General features: G+C 40.3%; 1 protein-coding gene across 2 annotated transcripts in view; it reads right to left on the reverse strand.

The window, feature by feature from the left end:
* The window catches only part of LOC149263344 (uncharacterized), a 197,706-nt gene that overhangs the window by 153,624 nt on the left and 24,418 nt on the right, over positions 1-19,664 (reverse strand). The window contains exon 3 of one of the 2 annotated variants that reach the window (XM_089426156.1): positions 19,308-19,368. The exons of the other annotated variant lie outside the window; for it this stretch is intronic. Coding sequence (XP_089282282.1) covers positions 19,308-19,368 — 61 coding nt within the window. The remainder of the gene's footprint in view (positions 1-19,307; positions 19,369-19,664) is intronic. 2 annotated transcript variants of the gene reach the window in all.

Consider the following 19,664-nt stretch of genomic DNA (forward strand, 5'->3'; position numbering starts at 1 on the left):
TTGCTACGGGTAAGCCACCAAATCTATACCAAATAGATTGACAAGCGATCTCGACATTCATTACAGGGTATCTCTATCCTCGAACTCTCGTTTATCATGGTTATGGGTTAACCACACAAAACCCTTTGCCAACGAAGTTCATTTGCTCGGCCACACATTGTCCACCTCATAGTTGGCCCACTAGCATTACAAGGTATCTCTATCCTCGACTCTTCGTTCATTATGGTTATGGGTCAACCATGCAAAACCCTTGCCAGTGAAATCCATTTGCTTGGCCACACATTGTCAATATCACAATTGGCTCACAAACATTACAGGGTATCTCTATCCTTGGATCTTCGTGCATCATGGTTACGAGTCATCCACAAACCCTCAATTATGGGTCAACCACGCAAAACCCTTGTCTTCAACAACACTTGGTCATCCACAACTCATCTTCAACAAAGGATTCTGTAGAGGGAACTTCACACAATGGGGACCATTTCTTCCTAAGGGGGGAGGAATGATCCGAATGAAAATTTACCCATGGTAATGTAACTAAAGGCCATAAATAACTCGCCCATGGTATTATTCGCCCATAGTACTTGCCCACCCATGGTATTTACCTATGGTAATGTAACTAAAAAAAGGCATAACTAACCAGCCTCACTTTGTAAAATGACCGATGGTCCAGCACAATGTAGTGGCAGTCATCATTCTGATTTAATAAAAAATTAGTTTTCTGATTTACTTTCTGGGTTGGTTTACTGCGCGGGTTTCTTCTTTCACTTCCTGGTGCGACAATCACTTAGATCTTGCCCCCCCCCCAAGATCTGAATCAATGTTGCCCCAACATTCCACTTTGACTTCCAAACAGCTAGTAAAAGGCTCCAACAGCTAGCTGAATTGACTTAAAACGACTAGTGAACTCAACCTTGCCACCCATTTGCTTGATCTTCAAAGCCTTGATGATTTCGACACTTTTGCCCCCTCAATTTGCTATGATTTTCCTTGATTTCATTTGGATCTTGTTTAACTCTGCCACATACTTCCATGCATTGCCACAACATCATTGTCCCTACCACATCACCATGCCCCTGTTGAGGGATCTCTAATGCCTTTGGGAATTTGGAGAAACTGATGCATGGGTTGTGTTCCTTTTCTTTTGTAAACCAACTTTGACGTAATGCATACAAAAAATTGTCCAATGCTGCCCCTGTTTTGCCACCTAGAAAATTGTTGTACTTGTTGACCAATTTCGACCACCTATAACTTCATCATGCCTTCACTGTTCCAAAAAATTTGAACGTTGCATGTTATCTTCTCATCAATTTCAGCATTTTTTTACCCAAGTGACTATTTGATTTTCAGGACCACTTGCATTGGGAAACGTGAACTGCCTCGAGAAATGTGAAATGTTGATTTTGTTATGCCTGAGGAATATTGTATTGAGGCCAAATCCACATACAGACTTTATGACTCATAACCATACGAAAATGACATAGGTGCACCCCGATATAGGTTGGACTAGCCCATACATCGATGATCACCTCAGCATAAGCAGGCCCCTCTAAAACCATGGGTCCTCTTAAGATCCATCCAAAATCTCTTGATCCTATGCAGGACAAAGAGACCAAGGACTTAGCCCAAAAGGACAAAGTTACAAACCATGTCTGACCATAACAAAATCTAGGACGCCTAATACAATGACTCACATGGTTGTTATAAGGATTTAAACTTGTGACCTTGGGCTTACAATGGTGATAAATGCAATGTGGAAAATATGTATACCCCTGCTGACATGAGGGGTAACAGGAGGGATTCACCATCATAAAAGTAAACAAATAAAGAAAAAAACACAATGTTGGCCATAGAATTAAGTGTCTTTGACACGAATAAAGTAGACGAAGTGTTTCTCTGCTTTACTGTGTATTATGTAATCATAATGGGAACATTTCTTTCACAGGAAACCAGGGGTACAGTTTTTGTCAGCACCCTAATGTGGTGCCATGAGAACACGGAATAGGGACTGTTTCATCGGGATTCGGAACACTAAAATAGACCAAAAATGAACAGATTGATTTTTGAATAAAAAGGAACTGATTTCTATTTTCAAACAAAACTATTAAAAAATAGAAAGAGTTAATCATTAAACACTAGAGAACAAATCCTAATGCTAACACGTAGGGACTGTTTCATCGGGATTTGGAACACTAAAATAGACTAAAAAAGAACAGATTGATTTTTGAATAAAAAGGAAGGAACTGATTTCTATTTTCAAACAAAACTAGTAAAAAATAGAAAGAGTTATTGTTAAACACTAGAGAACAAATCCTAATGCTAACACGACGGTCCAAACAACTTGAAAGGTAGCAAATGCCAAAAATCAAAGATGCCACATAGGGCTAAATTTACAAAAATCACTTACGTCACAGAAGAATAAGATGAAACTGAGATGTTAATAAAAAAAGAACCACAAACATATCTATACATTAAAGCATATGTGAAATCTAAAAACTGATAACAATATGAGCAAAACATATCAAATAGAAATGAAATATCATGGGTTGTTGAAAATGTAACTAGTGTTGGTCTTCATAATTGTATTTAAGTTATAAGAAAGAAAAATACTTTTTTATTATTAAGAAATTGACTTATTAAAGCATGGGTTTCATGCTAGGGTCAACTGTTTATAGGTCAAAGCCTCCATTGCAAGCTTCTAGGGTTTATGTCAAGTGTCCTTGTCCATGTCATAGTGAAAAAGTCCCTTCTTGGGTTTCATTTGTCAAGAAAAAAAATTATTTTATGTAAAATTAGGTCTTCTAGGCCTCCTCCACCAAGTCAGCCGCAAAGAAGGACAAGTCGGCCTAATTGAGGGGCAGAATCACCTATATAAAGGCAGCAACTCGACCTCATTTGGTGTATCAACTCATCAAGTTCGATCTGCAACTTCTGGGCAAGAAAAAGGTGCGAAATTCAAGAGACAAGAAGGAAAAGTCTAGCGAAGAAGAAGATGGTCATCATCTTGCAAAAAGAACCGAAATTTATCTCTCCTATCCCACACATGCGAAGTTCTGGAGTGTTGTAGGGGGCCGAAATTCTGCAAAAGCTGGGAGGCCGAAAATCTAAAGTTGGGACGAAATTCTAGTGAAGTTGGGGCCGAAATTTCTAGGTTGATGTTGGGTTGTAGCTGTTGGACAAGAAGAGACTATTGAAGGTTGTTGTATCTTATTGGAAGGCTGACTTGGTGGAGGAGGAAGGTCTTTGGTCTAAGGTCTTGGCGTATCTCATTTTGAATCTATTGAAGGAAGAGTTTTGACTGGGTTTTACCCTATAGAAGGGTTTTAGCCATCACTGAGTGCCTACATCTGGTGTCTTTGATCTTCGTGTTTTGATTTTGGTAAATACTTGATGAAACTAAGATAAAAGAAGAACATAAGAAAGATAATAAGAACTCAAAGATATCACAAGTAATTATCAACAAGAGAAAATCTTTCTGCCTTTCTAATTTTCTAACATGGTATCAAAGCTAAGGTGAAGAAGGAAGAAAAAGGCAGGTTGAAGATTTATTGAGGAAAAGTAGATCAAAGGAAGGTCATTAAGGAAAAAGAATCATATAAGGAGATAAGTCTACTATCTACAGGAACTATGTCAAACTCAATGAAGGGAGAAAACAAATTAGAAGGAGCCTCCAACTACAGGGCCTGGAAAAAGAGGATAGATCTCATCCTCGAAAAGAACAAAGTTTTGGATCTTGTTCAAGGAAAAATCAAGAAGCCTACAGATGAAGCAGAGAAAGCAAAGTTCAGAGAAACCAAAATCTTGGCCATGAACCTAATAGTGGATGGAGTAAAGGACAACCTAATCCCATACATATCCAACATAAATTCCACTCAAGAAATGTATGAGGCTCTCTCCAAATTATTCACCATCAAGAACATTGGTTAAATAACAAGCCTCAAGAATGAATTAAGAATTATTAAGATGACAAAAGACGATAATGTATCATCCTAATTTATAAGGATATCTAGAATTAGGGATGAACTCCAAGCAGTAGATGAAATTGTACTAGTAAAAGAGCTCGTAATTACTGCTCTTCTAGGACTACAAAAATCCTAGTGTGCTTTTGCATCAAGACTTAACAATTGAAAGGTGTTAAATTTAGGTATGTTCTATGCTTAGAGCAATTTATTTCAATTTTACAGTTAGCTCAATATCTTTTCCAGATTCGCAATCACATCAGCATTAAAGTAAATTGCAGATAGAATATAAACATAGATCACAGAAGGCAAGCCAAGACAAGAGGACACAAGATGTGGCGCTAGCCAGGGACAAACCCTAATGTGGGGAAACCCTTGATCAATTCTTCTTATATGTTCTTCAATAGTTCAGCAGAGAGAGAGAGAGAGATAGTACATATACAACAGAAGTCAACACTTTGACTTATCTAAATAAGAGCATAGATCATCTCTAAGTAGATGATACATGAGGTAGTTGAACTCAGTTGAAGACAAGTTGCTTCAACTGATTCTCCCAGGTGACTCCATCACCATGTTGCACCTATCATTGTGCTGCTCCTCATCATCATGTTGCACCTCACCGTGCTGCACCCATGTGCCACTGGTGCACCATGTTGCCATAGCACATCTCCCATGTGCTTGCAGCTCCATGCTTGCCACTGCTATCCATTGTGCTCACAGCACCATGCTTACCATGTTGTCCCATTGTAACATTGTTGTACCATGTCATAGCTTGTTGTCCTATTGTGTTTGTAGCACCGTGCTTGCTGCTGTCCCATGTGGCATGTTGTACCTTGCCACTGTCCTAATGAGTTTGCAGCACCATGCTTTTGTTGTTGTCCCATTGTAGCCTTTCCATTTGTGATATAGACTAGTTAGGGCACTTCGGGTCGTTGCCACAGCCCTCAAACAGTCACCTAGGCAGCCCTTAGTCTCCACGCTATCCCTTGATGTGATGGTATGGCCTGCGGCCTACCACACAGCCTTGCTGTAGCTTTTATGGCCCACACATCACACTCAAACCAACCCTTAATTTCTGCGGCCTAGGCAAGTAAGGCTTCTCTCCACTCGTGCTGTTGTTCTGGGCACTGTACAGCCTCAAACACTTCCACGTTGTCCCTGTTTTGAAGCGTAGGCCTACCACAGCCTCGCTGTCACCTACAGCCCTCTTCAAAACATAGTTCCTTACCTTGTTTGCTGCCCAACAGCCCTATGTTTAGCCCTGAACACACTCGGCCTTCTTGTTGTAGCAACCAACCCTCAAAACTGATCCTAGAAGGCTCCACGTTGCCTTCTTTTCCTCGCTGGAATGTTGCCTTAGCTGCGGCCTAGTTACAACAGCAAGGTTCCTTTACTCGGCCTATTACAAGAGAGAACAGACCTCCAAACATCCACCGCTTGGCCTCCTTAATCTCCTCTACATCACGATGTCCCAGAATCTCCTTAGGACAACGTATGGGATTGTTGTGTAACATCCCTCATTACCTAGGGCACCTAACCCTCCTTGACTGTGGCTAGGGGTAGTGTGTGAGTCTTCCTTAGGTAACAACGTAGATAGGCCCTCCTTGACTGCGGCTAGGTGTCATGACCCCTTTAGGACAACATTTAGATCTCTCCTCCATAACTGCTTTGAGAGCTAGATCATCCTCCTTAGGACTGCGGCTAGGGCATCCTCCTTAGGACTGCATTTAGGGCTTCCTCCTTAGGATTGCATTTAAGGCTTCCTCTCTTAGAACTGCATTTAGGGCTTCCTCTCTTAGATTTCTCTTCTACTAAAACCCAAAACAAGTGGAGATAAATCAAGAATGAAGTGTGTGTGAAATGACTCTCAAGTCATCTCATTTTATACTAAAACGTTGAGCACATGTGGGGGTTATTTGGTTGTTGGCCGACCTTGACGAATTGTCTTATAACACAAATAAATTCATAACTCCATGAATACTTATCGGAATCGGATGATCTTTAGATCAATCCTACACCTCTCGATGAGAGGGATCCAAGAAAAATATCAACTGCCATAAATAAGATGACCCACATGGAGTTTGGCCCTAGTTGCCAATTTTAACAAAAGGATACTCCAACATTTGAACAAATATGGAATGCATGCAGTCAAGAAGAAGCTCAAATATCATTAGTAATTAACAAGGAGGATGAAGAAGAAAATACCTCTAATGCCTATTTTGCTCATCACAAGAAGAAGGGAACCTTCAAGAAGTTCAAAGGACCAAAGAAGAAAGTTGACCTATCCAAGATTGAATGTTACAATTGTCACAAGATGGGTCACTACAAAAATCAATGTCCAGAGAATCCAAGGAATAAGAAGAGAGATAGGGATCAAGCAAATGTTACCAATGAAGCTCCACCCAAGAAGAACAAGACTGAAGAATCGGAAGTCAAGGACTTATACTACTAAGTCCTCTCATATATATCCCCTTTTAGTCTTCTATTTTAAGTTTTGAATTGTTTTCCTTTATGTTTTGATTTCTAGAGTTTGTAGGTCTAACATATCTTGTTAGAACATTTTTGAATTATTTTGATGAGTTATAGGTATCCCTCGAGATTGGATTAAGAGGGAGCCCTCACCATTTTACCAAAGATAAGTATCTTACTCCTTGTCTCCTCTTTTATGTTTGGTTTCCCTCTCATATCAAGATGTGTTTATATTATATGCTAATAAACTTTTATTTATATTTTCCTTGGTTAGGAAAGCTTACTGAATGCTCAAGATTATTGAGGAGACTTCAAAGGATAGACTTGAAGCATGGAAGAAGTTCTATTGCAAAGGAAGCTCGTCAAGATTTGATGTCCTACAAGGTTTGTTAAAGAACAATTCAAGGTATGTCTTAATCTACAAGTTTTGTTGCAAGGTTCTCTTCATAGAAAAGGTATGTTCATTCTCTTTTGAAATTTGCTTTACATTACTGACATCATTATGTCTAGGGTTTTGAATCTTAAAGATTCTTGTTAGGGTGATTAATCATTAGATTGAATCTACCCTCATTATACTATCATTTTGATCATTCTTGTGAAACCCTAACCTCTAAGGGTTCACTATAAAACCCTAGCCTCTTAGGGTATGCCAATGTTGATTATGAAACCCTAGTCTACTTAGGGTTGTTGATGAAGTCTAGAAATCCTATTCTTTTTTATATTTAGGATTGGTATTGTTATGATAGAAACCCTAGTTCTTTAGGGTTTGTTGTTAATATCAAAATTAAATATTGAAACCCTAGATCTTTAGGGTTTGGTGAATTAGGATTTATGAACAAAACCTTTGTAATAGTTATAGTAAGATTCTAGGAATGAAGCCATAGGTGTATATTCGTTTGTATGATCGAAAACCTAGCTTGGAGAAAAATATTGTATATCTAACTTCGATGTAATGATGTTTGTATTGATGAGAAATATGTATATGCGAGTATGCTAACATAATTGTTGATGAAGTTTAGAAATTCTATTATTTTTTATATTTAGGGTATTGGTATTGTTATGATAGAAACCCTAGTTCTTTAGGGTTTGTTGTTAATGTCTAAGTTAAATATTGAAACCCTAGAGCTTTAGGGCTTGGTGAATTAGGGTTTATGAACAAAACCTTTGTAATAGTTATAGTAAGATCCTAGGAATGAAGCCATAGGTGTATATTCGTTTTTATGATCAAAAACCTAGTAAAGATTGATATTCTAGGATATGATGATGTCATTTTCGATATGATTTAGTTTTGATGATAAAACCTAGGGTTTGCATCAAGTAGAGTTTAACATGTAATTCCAAAAGTATATTGTTGAAACCTTAGATGTATAGTAGGCTTGTTATTGTTGATATCTAAGGTCTTATGTCTCTAAGATGAAGTCTAGGGTTTATGACAAACCCTAGCAAAAAGTTGAAGCCGAGTATGAACCCAACTAGGTCTAGGTGATTGTTGTCTAAGGTCTAAATATTTCCATTATAGTAACATGATTTTGTTAACTTCATGCTTTTGTATGTTTGTATTTGGTTGTACTTGCTATCAATCTTCTAAAAAATGGTCGAGCCGACTTTGACTCGATCAAGCCAGACCGAGCCAATGCCTGGCCAGGTCAGCTCAGTGGCCGAAACGAATTGGTTGGTCGGGTTGTTACCGAGTCGGCTCGGTCACCGACGGAAAAGCACGGCCTGCGGAATTTTTTGGGGGGGAAATTGGACCCCACAGCCAATTCTGATTTGGCTTAAGGTTATTTTGAGGTCCATTTACCTCTCCCAACCCTATAAAAGCTACCCAACCCCTCTCATTTCCTCACAGTTATCTCATTGCATTTGTATGAGAATTTGTGAAGAGTTGTGGAGTTTGTTTTTGGAGCAGCAGTGAGGAGTCTTGGGCAAGCATTGGAGCAGCAGTGAGGAGCTCCTTGGGCAGTCATTGGAGCAGCATTCAGGAGTTGGTTTGTTGGAGGAGCATTGAGGAGGCGGTTTGTGCCTAGAGGTATTTTTTTTCACTTCTAAAATATGTTTTTGCTTATTTATTTTTTTGTGTAAATCTAGAAATTGAAGAGAATTTTTTGTAAAAGAAATGAACTTTGAAGCAATGTTATCTTTTTTGTTTTCATTTTCAGATTTTTTTTATTCTTTTCCAAGTCAAAAAATGGCTCCTAGTGTGAAAGATGTTGCTTGGGCATATGCTGAAATGGTTAATAATCAAATGCATTGCAATTTTTGCCATAGAAAAATTAAGGATGGTCCTGGGGACATTCATAGGCTGAAACAACACTTGGCTGGTATTAGAGGCCAAATTACTCCATGTGAATCACCACAAATTGGGGAGATTAGGAAGGAGTTGTTAGATAGCTTTGAGAAGTTTCAGGAAGAAAAAGCTAGGCAAAAATAAATAGAGGTTGAAATTGGGAGGAAGAGGAGTATACAACAAATGATGGCTACCAACCCCCATTTTGATTTTGAGGGCTCTTCATCTATCCCTTGTACTAATGCATCCAACCCTTTCCACTATGTTCCTCCCTCTTTGGAGTCCATGCAAAAAAAAAAGGGTAAGGGCAAAATGAAAAATAGGGTGATATGAATATCAAAAGTCATTTCATTGTCACACCCTCCTTTCCATCAGATGCACATGGTCCTCAAGCTAGTAGAAGTCATATGTGACCCACTTTAGATTACCTTTGGAAGAAAGAATTGAGGGAGACTGCGTATGATTACATAGCTAGATGGTGGTATGATGTTGATATCCCCTTCAATGCTTCCCGTTCACCATATTATGAGCCTATGTTTGATGTCATATTTGCTGCTGGAAAGGGCTTCAAAGGCCCTACTATGCATGAGTTAAGGGGGTCTCGTTTGCGAAAAGAAATTTCCTCCATTGATGAGTATTTGAAAGATTTCAAAAACTCATGGACAAAAACAAGATGTACCATCATGTCAGATGGATGGACTGATCAAAGGAACCGTACCATCATAAACTTTCTTATCTTTTGCCCACAGGGAACCATGTTTCTAAAATCAATCGATGCATCTGATAGGGTGAAATATGGACAATTGTTGTTTCAGCTATTGGATGAGGTTGTTGAGGAGGTGGGGGTGGCTAATGTTGTTCAAATCATCACAGATAATGCCTCTAACTATGTTCTTGCTAGTAAACTGTTAGAGGAAAAACACAAAACCATCTTTTGGACCCCATGTGTTGCACATTGCATAGACCTCATGCTTGAGGATATTGGCAAATTAGATTGGATCAAGAACACTATAGATCATTCCAAAAGCATAACAAAATGTATCTACAATCATTCATGGATTTTGAGCCTGATGAGGAGACACACAGGGGGCAGGGATATTATTAGGCCTGCCATCACTAGATTTGCAACTCATTGTGCTTTCCCAACATAGAAACTTGCAAAAGATGTTTTCCAGTGATGAATGGAATGAAAGCCAATGGTCTCACAAACAGGATGGCAAAGATTTGAAAAAGAAAGTTAATGAAGAAATATTTGGAAAAAGGCAGTAGAGATTGTGAAGGTTGTTGAGCCATACTGGTTAAGGTGTTACGGTTGGTGAATGGGGAAAGATTGGTTATGCGCTTCATTTATGAGGCTATGGATCAAGCAAAGGAGCAAATAAAGACAGCATACAAGGAATCAAGGATAGAGTGGCTAAGTATGGACCCATTTGGGCAATCATTGATGAAAGATGGAACAATTAACTCCATTGCACATGCAGCTGGGTATTTTTTGAACCCAGGGTATCATTATAAAGCTCTGGAGGCAGGAATTTGGGTGGGGAGGTTAGAGATGGATTGATTGACTGCATTGATCGCATGATCCCATTGGAGAGTGATCAGTTAGAGATACACTGACAGGTCACTTGTTTCAGCAAAGCCACAAGTACCTTTGGCAAGAACCTAGCAAAGATTGCAAGGGAATCAAATGAGCCAGGGAAACAAAAATTTCAATTTTCAAATTCTTATTTTATTAAATTGTATATAAATTGAAAGTTGGATATAATTTGTTGAGCTAACTCATTACACTATTATGCTTTTTGCAGCACAATGGTGAGAGGCTTTTGGTAGCCATTGTCCTCAATTGCAGAAGTTTGCAATTCGTATTTTGAGTCAAACTTGCAGTGTTATTGGGTGTGAGCGCAATTGCTCTGTCTTTGAGAGGATTCACACGAAGAAGAGAAATCGTTTGGATCAAAAACGGTTAAATGATCTAGTCTATTTCTAATACAACCTCTAGCTCAGATGCAACCAATTGCTGAACAAAAGACCTGAACAGATCCCATTGTGTTGGAAGATATTGATCCAACATCAGATTGGGTAGTGGAGAATCATCCAGCAGAGTTTGATTCTGATGAGGATCTTTATTTGGATTTACAGACAGACGCAGCACTTGAACAAAATGTTCAGTTGAATGCAAATCCACTTGTATGAGCCTCAGGCCCAGCCCCAAGTCACCAGTTGCAGGGACTTCCTCTGCTCAGCCATGACGAAAGTGCATATCTCGTCTACCTCAGCGTGCAGTTGTTGCATAGCCTGCTAGTGCTACCACTTCTACAGTTGCAATTGGAGAAGATGATAAGGAGGAGCCATAGGTTTCCCTATCTGACTTTGTTTCAGAGTCTAAGCCAGATGATGTTGGCTCCTCTAGCAGTAGCCAGTATTACTGGTGACTAGTGATGTTTCACAGTTTACTTTTGTTGTAAAGGCCATTTCTAGCCTCCTTGGTTATGTGTTTTTGTTTTGATCTCTATATCATAATCATGTATGTATTGGACAGTGCATTGGGTGCCATTTTGATATAATATATATTTTCATGAGCCTACTTTGATCATATGTTGTCTTCAGTCTATATTCTAAAGCTTTGTGTTTGGAAACATGAATGAAAATCTTAAAAATTATGTTTTTTTATAAAAAAATAAATATTTAATGTATTTTTTACAACGACCGACTCATTGACATCAAACCGGTCGAGTCGATACTAAGTCGGAGTCGGAGCCGACCCTCGGTTGTTTCTAAACCAGAGTTGGAGTTTTAAAACACTACTTGTTATAAAAGTTTTGCAGGTACATAATCTTGAAGATGATGAAGATGTTTGTATGATAATAAACATGGTGAAGGAAGTTATATAAACGATGATGATCAATATGACCTTGATGTCATAAGAAGGAATGAAGCTGTGAAAAGTTCTCCAATATTATAGAAGAAGAAAATGGTTAATCTCCCTATGTTAAGAGGGAGCCTGGATAGAAGAAAGGATATATCTCCCAATTGAGAGGGAGGGCATATTATTATAGTGAATACCATGAAGAAAGAATGAATGAAAGTATTATGAATATATGTTCAAACACTAAACTTGAGAAGATCAAAGGATGTATTTGGTGTTGCTGAAGAAATGAAAGAAGAAGAAAGTTTCCGAAAAATTGTATATGGATAACTTGATGATGAAAGCAACATCAAAATGATTAAGGTTTCTGAAGGTTTGTATTTACTTATATTTAAGTTTATTACTGATTGGGGTTGTGTTTGTACAAGTAAATCTCTCCATAAGAAGGTTGAACACTTTGGAAACATGCTTGGACAAATGGATATATCTGGTTTAGTTTATAGGGAGAGATGAAGCATCTTATGGCAAGATGATTGGGAGGACATCTAGTCAGCCTATGTGTTGATGTCCATATTCCGAAGAGGGAAGGTGGCATTGGTCATGGATCTCCAACCTTGGATACGCACCTAGACCCTTGGGTTGGTGGTAGAGCTTAAAAGCCTGACGGTACCTAGACTAGCTAAAGCTTGAGTCCCTTAGTCCCACCCGGATAGAATACCCTAGTCAGGTTTCTAGTCCATAACACTAAGTGTGTTAGAACTCTTCGTAGTTCATTTTGGGATCTTCCATGTACCTCTATATATGTGTAATTATGAATACCTCCTTAGTTAAGAGGGAGTGTTGAAAAATGTAACTAGTGTCAGTCTTCATAATTGTATTTAAGTCCTAAAAAATAAAAAAATATTATAAAGAAAATGAATTATTAAAGCATGGGTTTCATGCTTGGGTCAATTGTTTATAGGTCAAAGCCTCCATTGCAGGCTTCTAAAGTTTATGTCAAGTGTCCTTGTCCATGTCATGGTGAAAAAGACCCTTCTTGGGCTTCATTTGTCAAGAAAGAAAAATATTTTATGTAAAATTAGGTCTTCTAGGCCTCCTCCACCAAGTCAACCTCAAAGAAGGACAAGTCGACCTAATTGAGGGGCAGAATCACCTATATAAAGGCAGCAACTCGACCTCATTTGGTGTATCAACTCATCAAGTTCGATCTGCAACTTCTGGGAAAGGGAAAGGTACGAAATTCAAGGGACAAGAAGGAAAAGTGTTAAATTTTAAGTATGTTCTATGCTTACAGCAATTTTTTTTTTTTCATAGTCAGCTCAATATTGTTTCGAGATTAGCAATCACATCAGCATTAAAGTAAATTGCAGATAGAACATAAACATAAATCGTAGAAGACAAGCCAAGACAAGAGGACACAAGATGTGGCGCTAGCCGGGGACAAACTCCAATGTGGGGAAACCCTTGATCAATTCTTCTTATATGTTCTTCAATAGTTCAGCAGTGAGAGAGAGAGATAGTACGTTTACAACAAAAGTCAACACTTTGACTTATCTAAATACCAGCATAGATAATCTCTAAGAAGATGATACATGAGATCAGTTGAAGACATGCTGCTTCCACTGATTCTCCAAGGTGACTCCTTCACCTATCATTGTGCTACATTTCGTTATCATGCTGCACCCATCATCACTATGCTGCATCTCATCATGCTTCATTAATCATGACTGTACCCATCACTGTACTGCATTATGTGCCATTGTTGCACCATATTGCCATACTGACCTATGTGCTGGCTGCATCTTGCTTGCTCGTTGTCCCTAGCTTGCTTGTTGTCCCTAGCATGCTTATTGTCCTTTGCATGCTTGTTGTTGCATGCTAGCTATCCCTTGCATGCTAGCTGCAACATTACATGCTTGGTGTATTTGCTGCTAAGTACCATACAACTGTCCCAATGTTAGTTAGTTGTCCCTTGCATGTTGCTCTCCTTCGGAGACAGATGCTCTAGCTGTTCCGGCAGTTCCTGGCAATTTCGGCAGTTCCGGCAATTCCGGCAGTTCCGGCTGTTCCCGACAGTTCCGGCAATTCCGGCAGTTCCGACAATTCCGACAGTTCCCGGCTTTTCCGGCTTCTTCCCTCTACATCAGCTTTCCTGCCTGTTCCCAGCAGTTCCGATAGTTTCGGCAATTCCAGCAATTCTGGGCAGTTCCGGCAATTTCAGCTATTCCCGGTAGTTCCAGCTTTTCTCGACAGTTCTGATAGTTCCGGCAGTTTCGGCAATTCCGGCTATTCCCGGCAGTTCCAGCAATTCCGACTATTCCCGGCAGTTCCAGCAGTTCCCAGCAGTTCCGGTAATTCCGTCTATTCCCCACAGTTCTGGCTTTTCCTGACAGTTCCGGCTATTCCCGGCAATTCCAACGATTCCGACTATTCCCGACAGTTCAGGCAATTTCAGCTTTTCCCGGCAGTTACGGCTATTCCCAACAGTTCCGGCAATTTTGGCTATTCCCGGCAGTCCCAGCAATTCCAGCAATTCCGACTATTCCCCGCAGTTCTGGCAATTCTGGCTATTCTCGGCAGTTTCGGCTTCTGGCCTCTGAATTAGGGCAGTGTTATCTCTTAGGATCTCTCCTCCTACTAAAACCCAAAGACAAGTAGAGAGGAAGAGATCCCAAGTGTGTTGAAATGACTTGAAGGCCACCTCTATTTATACTAAAACATTGAGCACAAGTGGGTTTTATTTAGTTGTTGGCTGACCTTGACGAATTGTCCCATAACACAAATAAATTCATATCTCCATGAATACTTATCGAAATCGGATGATCTTTAGATCAATCCTACACCTCTCGATGAGAGGGATCCAAGAAAAATATCAGCTTCCATTAATAAGATGACCCACATGGAGTTTGGCCCTAGTTGCCAATTTTAACACTCCCTCTCAACTAGGGAGAACTCCATCTACTGATCCATATGTCCGACTATACTATTTCTGCCATCAATGCCCTGCACTGCTCTGCTTTGCTTTGCTCTGCTCTACTAAACCATGAAGAAGAAGAACTGATCAAGAATGTCTCATACCATTCTCTACTGACCCGAAGTTAGTTTCATCTGAAGAGACTGTGTCACATCACTCTTACTCACCCGAAGTCAGTTTTATTGATCCCAGATCAATATCACAAGAGAGTGTCTCAAACCACTCATATTGATCCCAGATCAATGGAGGTCATCCTAGCATAGGGAGTACGGTAGATACATCGATGCGTCCATCGATAGTACTACTATGGTCCCTAACCCCATTTCCCTGCTCATTGATCAGATGAGAGGTACTTCCCATGAGTCCCAGACTGCATGGGTAGGATGCCTCAACAGGGGAACTAATCATCCTGTCCACAGGAGAACGAGTCATCCTGCCCCAAAGTCACCATGGGAGAACTAATCATCCCGGCCCACAAGAGAACTAATCATCTTGTTTCACAGTTGCCACGGGAGAACTAATCATCTCGACCCACAGGAGAACTAATCATCCTATTTCATAGTTGCCAAGGGAGAACTAATCATCCCGTACATAACGCACCACTAGGGGAGGGTGAGTCGCCCTGTGGTCGTATGTTGTTCCAGTAAGGACCCCAAGCCCCCCAGAGCTCCTAGAGCTCAATGCATGCAAAATGCAGGACCCTTATAAGAAGGTCTCTCAACGACTCCAAGTCGTTCAGGAAAGTCACAGATTTGACCTTTCCCCAGGGCTTTGACAAAATGTTTGCGACCTGTACATCAATTTCAATGCGATGGAGCCTCCTCACTCATCAACTTACCATATCCCAGATAAGGCAGTATCTGATGTCTATCTGCTGGAGCGATCATCGAATACGGGATTCCTCAATAATCAAATCCCCCCTCTGGTTGTCACAGAGAATCACAATGGTATTCATCATGTGTACAAATAGCTCACTTAAGAGCTTCTGCAACCATGCAGCTTCACACGAGATCATACTCGTAACTATGTATTTGGTCTCGGCGGTCCTTATAGCAACCGCCTTCTGCTTCCTACTCATCCATGATATTGAAGCAAAATCCAAAGAGAACCAACATTGAGAAGTGCTCTAGTGATCCTCCACACTGCCTGCCCAGTCAACATTCGAATAATCATGCAGATTCATATTTCCGGCAGTGTATCTCAATCCAGGAGAGATTGTGCCCCGAAGATATCTCAGAAGATTCTTGGCACCAATCCAGTGAGGCTCAACCAAATATCAGCTCACCATGCTAACTGCAAAACATATGTTTGAACGGAAGTTCACCAAGAACATCAACACGAATGAGTTTATGAAACCCAGAGGCATTTCCCAAATCTGGTCCGACATCACTACCATATAACTTGTGAAAGTTAAGATCCTCGAGGTAGTCACAGGCTTGCAGTTTATCATTCCCCATCCGGAATCCAACTCCCTCTTACTTTTGCAAATGAGAGGGTCTGCACCTGTCAGAAATAGGTCGTCCTCATAAGGTGCCGATATGAGAGGTCTATCATCCACAACCTTCAGGTAATGGTTTGGATCGGTTCCACTCCTAGTGAAACTCAGCTTCATTAGACAACTATCAATCCTCTCATATTACGCCCGGGGTGCTTTGCTTCAAGCCATAGAGGGCTTTCTTCCACCTGCATACATGTGATTCCCGATCATGAATCTCAAACTCCTCGGGTTGTTCCAAACCTGTGGACCTGCTGCATGAGGGGAATGGTCCCCTTATAAGATTTTCCTTTGGTACATCTCAGACATGTACCTTCATGCTCTTCTTAAATTCAGGCATCCCTATCACCATCTAACTCACATCGGGTAGGGCCCCATAGGTAGACCTCCGATGTTATAGATGCGATATGTCAATTAACATGATCCCCAATGGACCATTTTGCAACTTGATACAAATTGCCAACCCTGAACCCATGAGAAAAAGCATCTCAGAAAATTCATTTTTTAACATGTACCTTTCCATCGATGAATGCCACCCTGAAACCTTTGACTTCCACTTCCGAGATGGGCACCAAGTTCTTCTTGCGATTAGGTACATAAAAGAGATTATTGTAAAAGAATAGAGTTACCCTCATTCAATTGAGGGGTAACATTCCCTACACCCTTTCCGGGATAGGTGCAATCGACTCCAAGTATAATCCCATGGTTGTTTCTGTCTCTACCAAATTCGAGAGAGCACCCTTCTATCCGATGAGGTGCCTTGAAGCACTACGATCAATAAGCCAGATTCCCAAAGAATCTGAAGGAGAGGGACAATACAAGATAACGCTTCTTTACCTTATCATAAACAACATTTGATTCTTCATACCTGGGGTTCCTTGCTTTCTCTGAAGAGTCGGTCGTTTCCTTGATGACCTACATTACCTGTCATTCCTCTGATCATTGAAGATGTCCCTGGAATGATTATTATCATCAGTAAGTGATGTGTCCCTACCTCAGACACTCCTTCGCATAATGGCCGAACTTATTACAACCAAGGCATATGCCTTTCCTTCCACCCTTAGATCCAGACTTCCCATTGAAGTGATCTTTAGGTAGGCCATTAGAAACTTCTGCTGTGCCATTCTGATAATATTCTCTGCTTCGACTTCACCCTTGGTGAATTTGAAGAGGGATGAGGAATCCATTGATCCTTTTTTTTTCCAACTGTCTTCGGTGATTGCTCTTTCACTCTTGCTTGGGCATTGCCTTCACCTTAGCTCCGATACCATGTTAAATTTTAGGTATGTTCTATGCTTAGAGCAAAATTTTTTTTTCATAGTTAGCTCAATATCGTTTCGAGATTAGCAATCACATCAACATTAAAGTAAACTGCAGATAGAACATAAACATAAATCGTAGAAGACAAGCCAAGACAAGAGGACACAAGATGTGGCGCTAGCCAGGGACAAACTCCAATGTGGGGAAACCCTTGATCAATTCTTCTTATATGTTCTTCAATAGTTCAGCAATGAGAGAGAGAGATAGTATGTTTACAACAGAAGTCAACACTTTGACTTATCTAGATAAGAGCATAGATAATCTCTAAGAAGATGATACATGAGATCAGTTGAAGACATGCTGCTTCAACTGATTCTCCAAGGTGACTCCTTCACCTATCATTGTGCTGCATTTCGTCATCATGCTGCACCTCACCGTGCTGCACCATGTTGCACCCATCATCACTATGTTGCATCTCATCATGCTTCATTAATCATGACTGTACCCATCACTGTACTGCATTATGTGCCATTGCTGCACCATGTTGCCATACTGACCTATGTGCTGGCTGCATCTTGCTTGCTTGTTGTCCCTAGCATGCTTGTTGTCCTTTGCATGCTTGTTGTTGCATGCTAGCTGTCCCTTGCATGCTAGTTGTAACATTGCATGCTTGGTGTATTTACTACTAAGTACCATACAACTGTCCCAATGTTAGTTAGTTGTCCCTTGTATGCTACTCTCCTTCGGAGACAGATACTCTGGCTGTTCCAGCAATTCCCGGCAATTCCGACAGTTCCGGCGATTCCAACTGTTCCCGGCAGTTCCAGCAATTCCGGTTGTTCCCAGCAGTTCCCGCTTCTGCCCTCCACATCAGCTTTCCTGCCTGTTCTCGGTAGTTCTGGCAGTTCCGGCAATTCCGGCAATTCCGGCTATTCCCGACAGTTCCGACAGTTCCGGCTTTTCCTGGCAGTTCCGGCAATTTTGACAATTCTGACAGTTCCGGCTTTTCCAGCTTTTCCCGGCAGTTCCAGCTTTTCCGTCTTTTCTCGACAGTTCTGGCTATTCCCGACAGTTCCGGCAGTTCCGGCAATTCTAGCTATTCCTGGCAGTTCTAGTAATTCCGGCTATCCCCAGCAGTTCCGACAATTTCGGCTATTCGAGCTTCTAGCCTCTGGATTAGAGCAGTGTTATTGTTTAGGATCTCTCCTTCTACTAAAACCCAAAGACAAGTAGAGAGGAAGAGATCCCAAGTGTGTTGAAATGACTTTAAGGCCACCTCTATTTATACTAAAAAGTTGAGCACAAGTGGGGTTTATTTGGTTGTTGGCCGACTTTGACGAATTGTCCCATAACACAAATAAATTCATATCTCCATGAATACTTATCGAAATCGGATGATCTTTAAATCAATCCTACACCTCTCGATGAGAGGGATCCAAAAAAAATATCAACTTCCATTAATAAGATGACCCACATGGAGTTTGGCCCTAGTTGCCAATTTTAACAAAAAGTCTAGCAAAGAAGAAGGTCATCATCTTTCAAAAAGAAAACGAAATTTCTCTCTCCTATCCCACATGTGCAAAGTTATGGAGTGTTGCAGGGGGGCGAAATTCTGCAAAAGTTGGGAGGCCAAAAATCTAAAGCTGGAGCAGATATTTCTAGGTTGATGCTGGTGGTTGTCGTATCTTATTGGAAGGCTGAATTGGTGGAGGAGGAAGGTCTTTGGTCTAAGGTTTTGGCCTATCTCATTTTGAATCTATTGAAGGAAGAGTTTTGACTGGGCTTTCCCCTATAAAGGGGTTTTAGCCATGGCTGAGTGCCTACATCTAGTGTCTTTGATTTTTGTATTTTGCTTTTGGTATTTACTTGATGAAACTTAGATAAAAGAAGAACATAAAAAAGATAATGAGAACTCAAAGATATCACAAGTAATTATCAACAAGAGAAAATCCTTCTGCCTTTCTAATTTTCTAACATGGGGTTGGTCAGTATCTCACCTCATTAGAATCCAACAAAAGGTTTGGGCTGGCTATGACAAAGGCAATGTCCCTTATAAGTCTGCACACAAATGATGCCAATGATTAATATCTATGAAAGAAATTCACACCACTATAAAATTTAAATTACCAATGTTAATTTGTTATTCCTCGATTTTTGCTTTTTTTCTTCCCTACATTTTTTAGTCTCTCTCTCCCTCTCTCACACACACAAACACATCCTTCAAACATCCTATTTATATCAACGGGAATAAGTTTTACAAGCAAAGAACAAGTAAATTTAAGTAAACTAGTGTTTGTGTAAATTTTCACATGTACAACCCTAAGAGAATATTGCATGCAAAATGCCTAACAAAT

Source organism: Pinus tabuliformis, chromosome 6 (genome assembly GCF_031772625.1).
Source record: "Pinus tabuliformis cultivar Carrire ecotype Pingquan chromosome 6, CPIR1, whole genome shotgun sequence".
NCBI lineage: Eukaryota > Viridiplantae > Streptophyta > Pinopsida > Pinales > Pinaceae > Pinus > Pinus tabuliformis.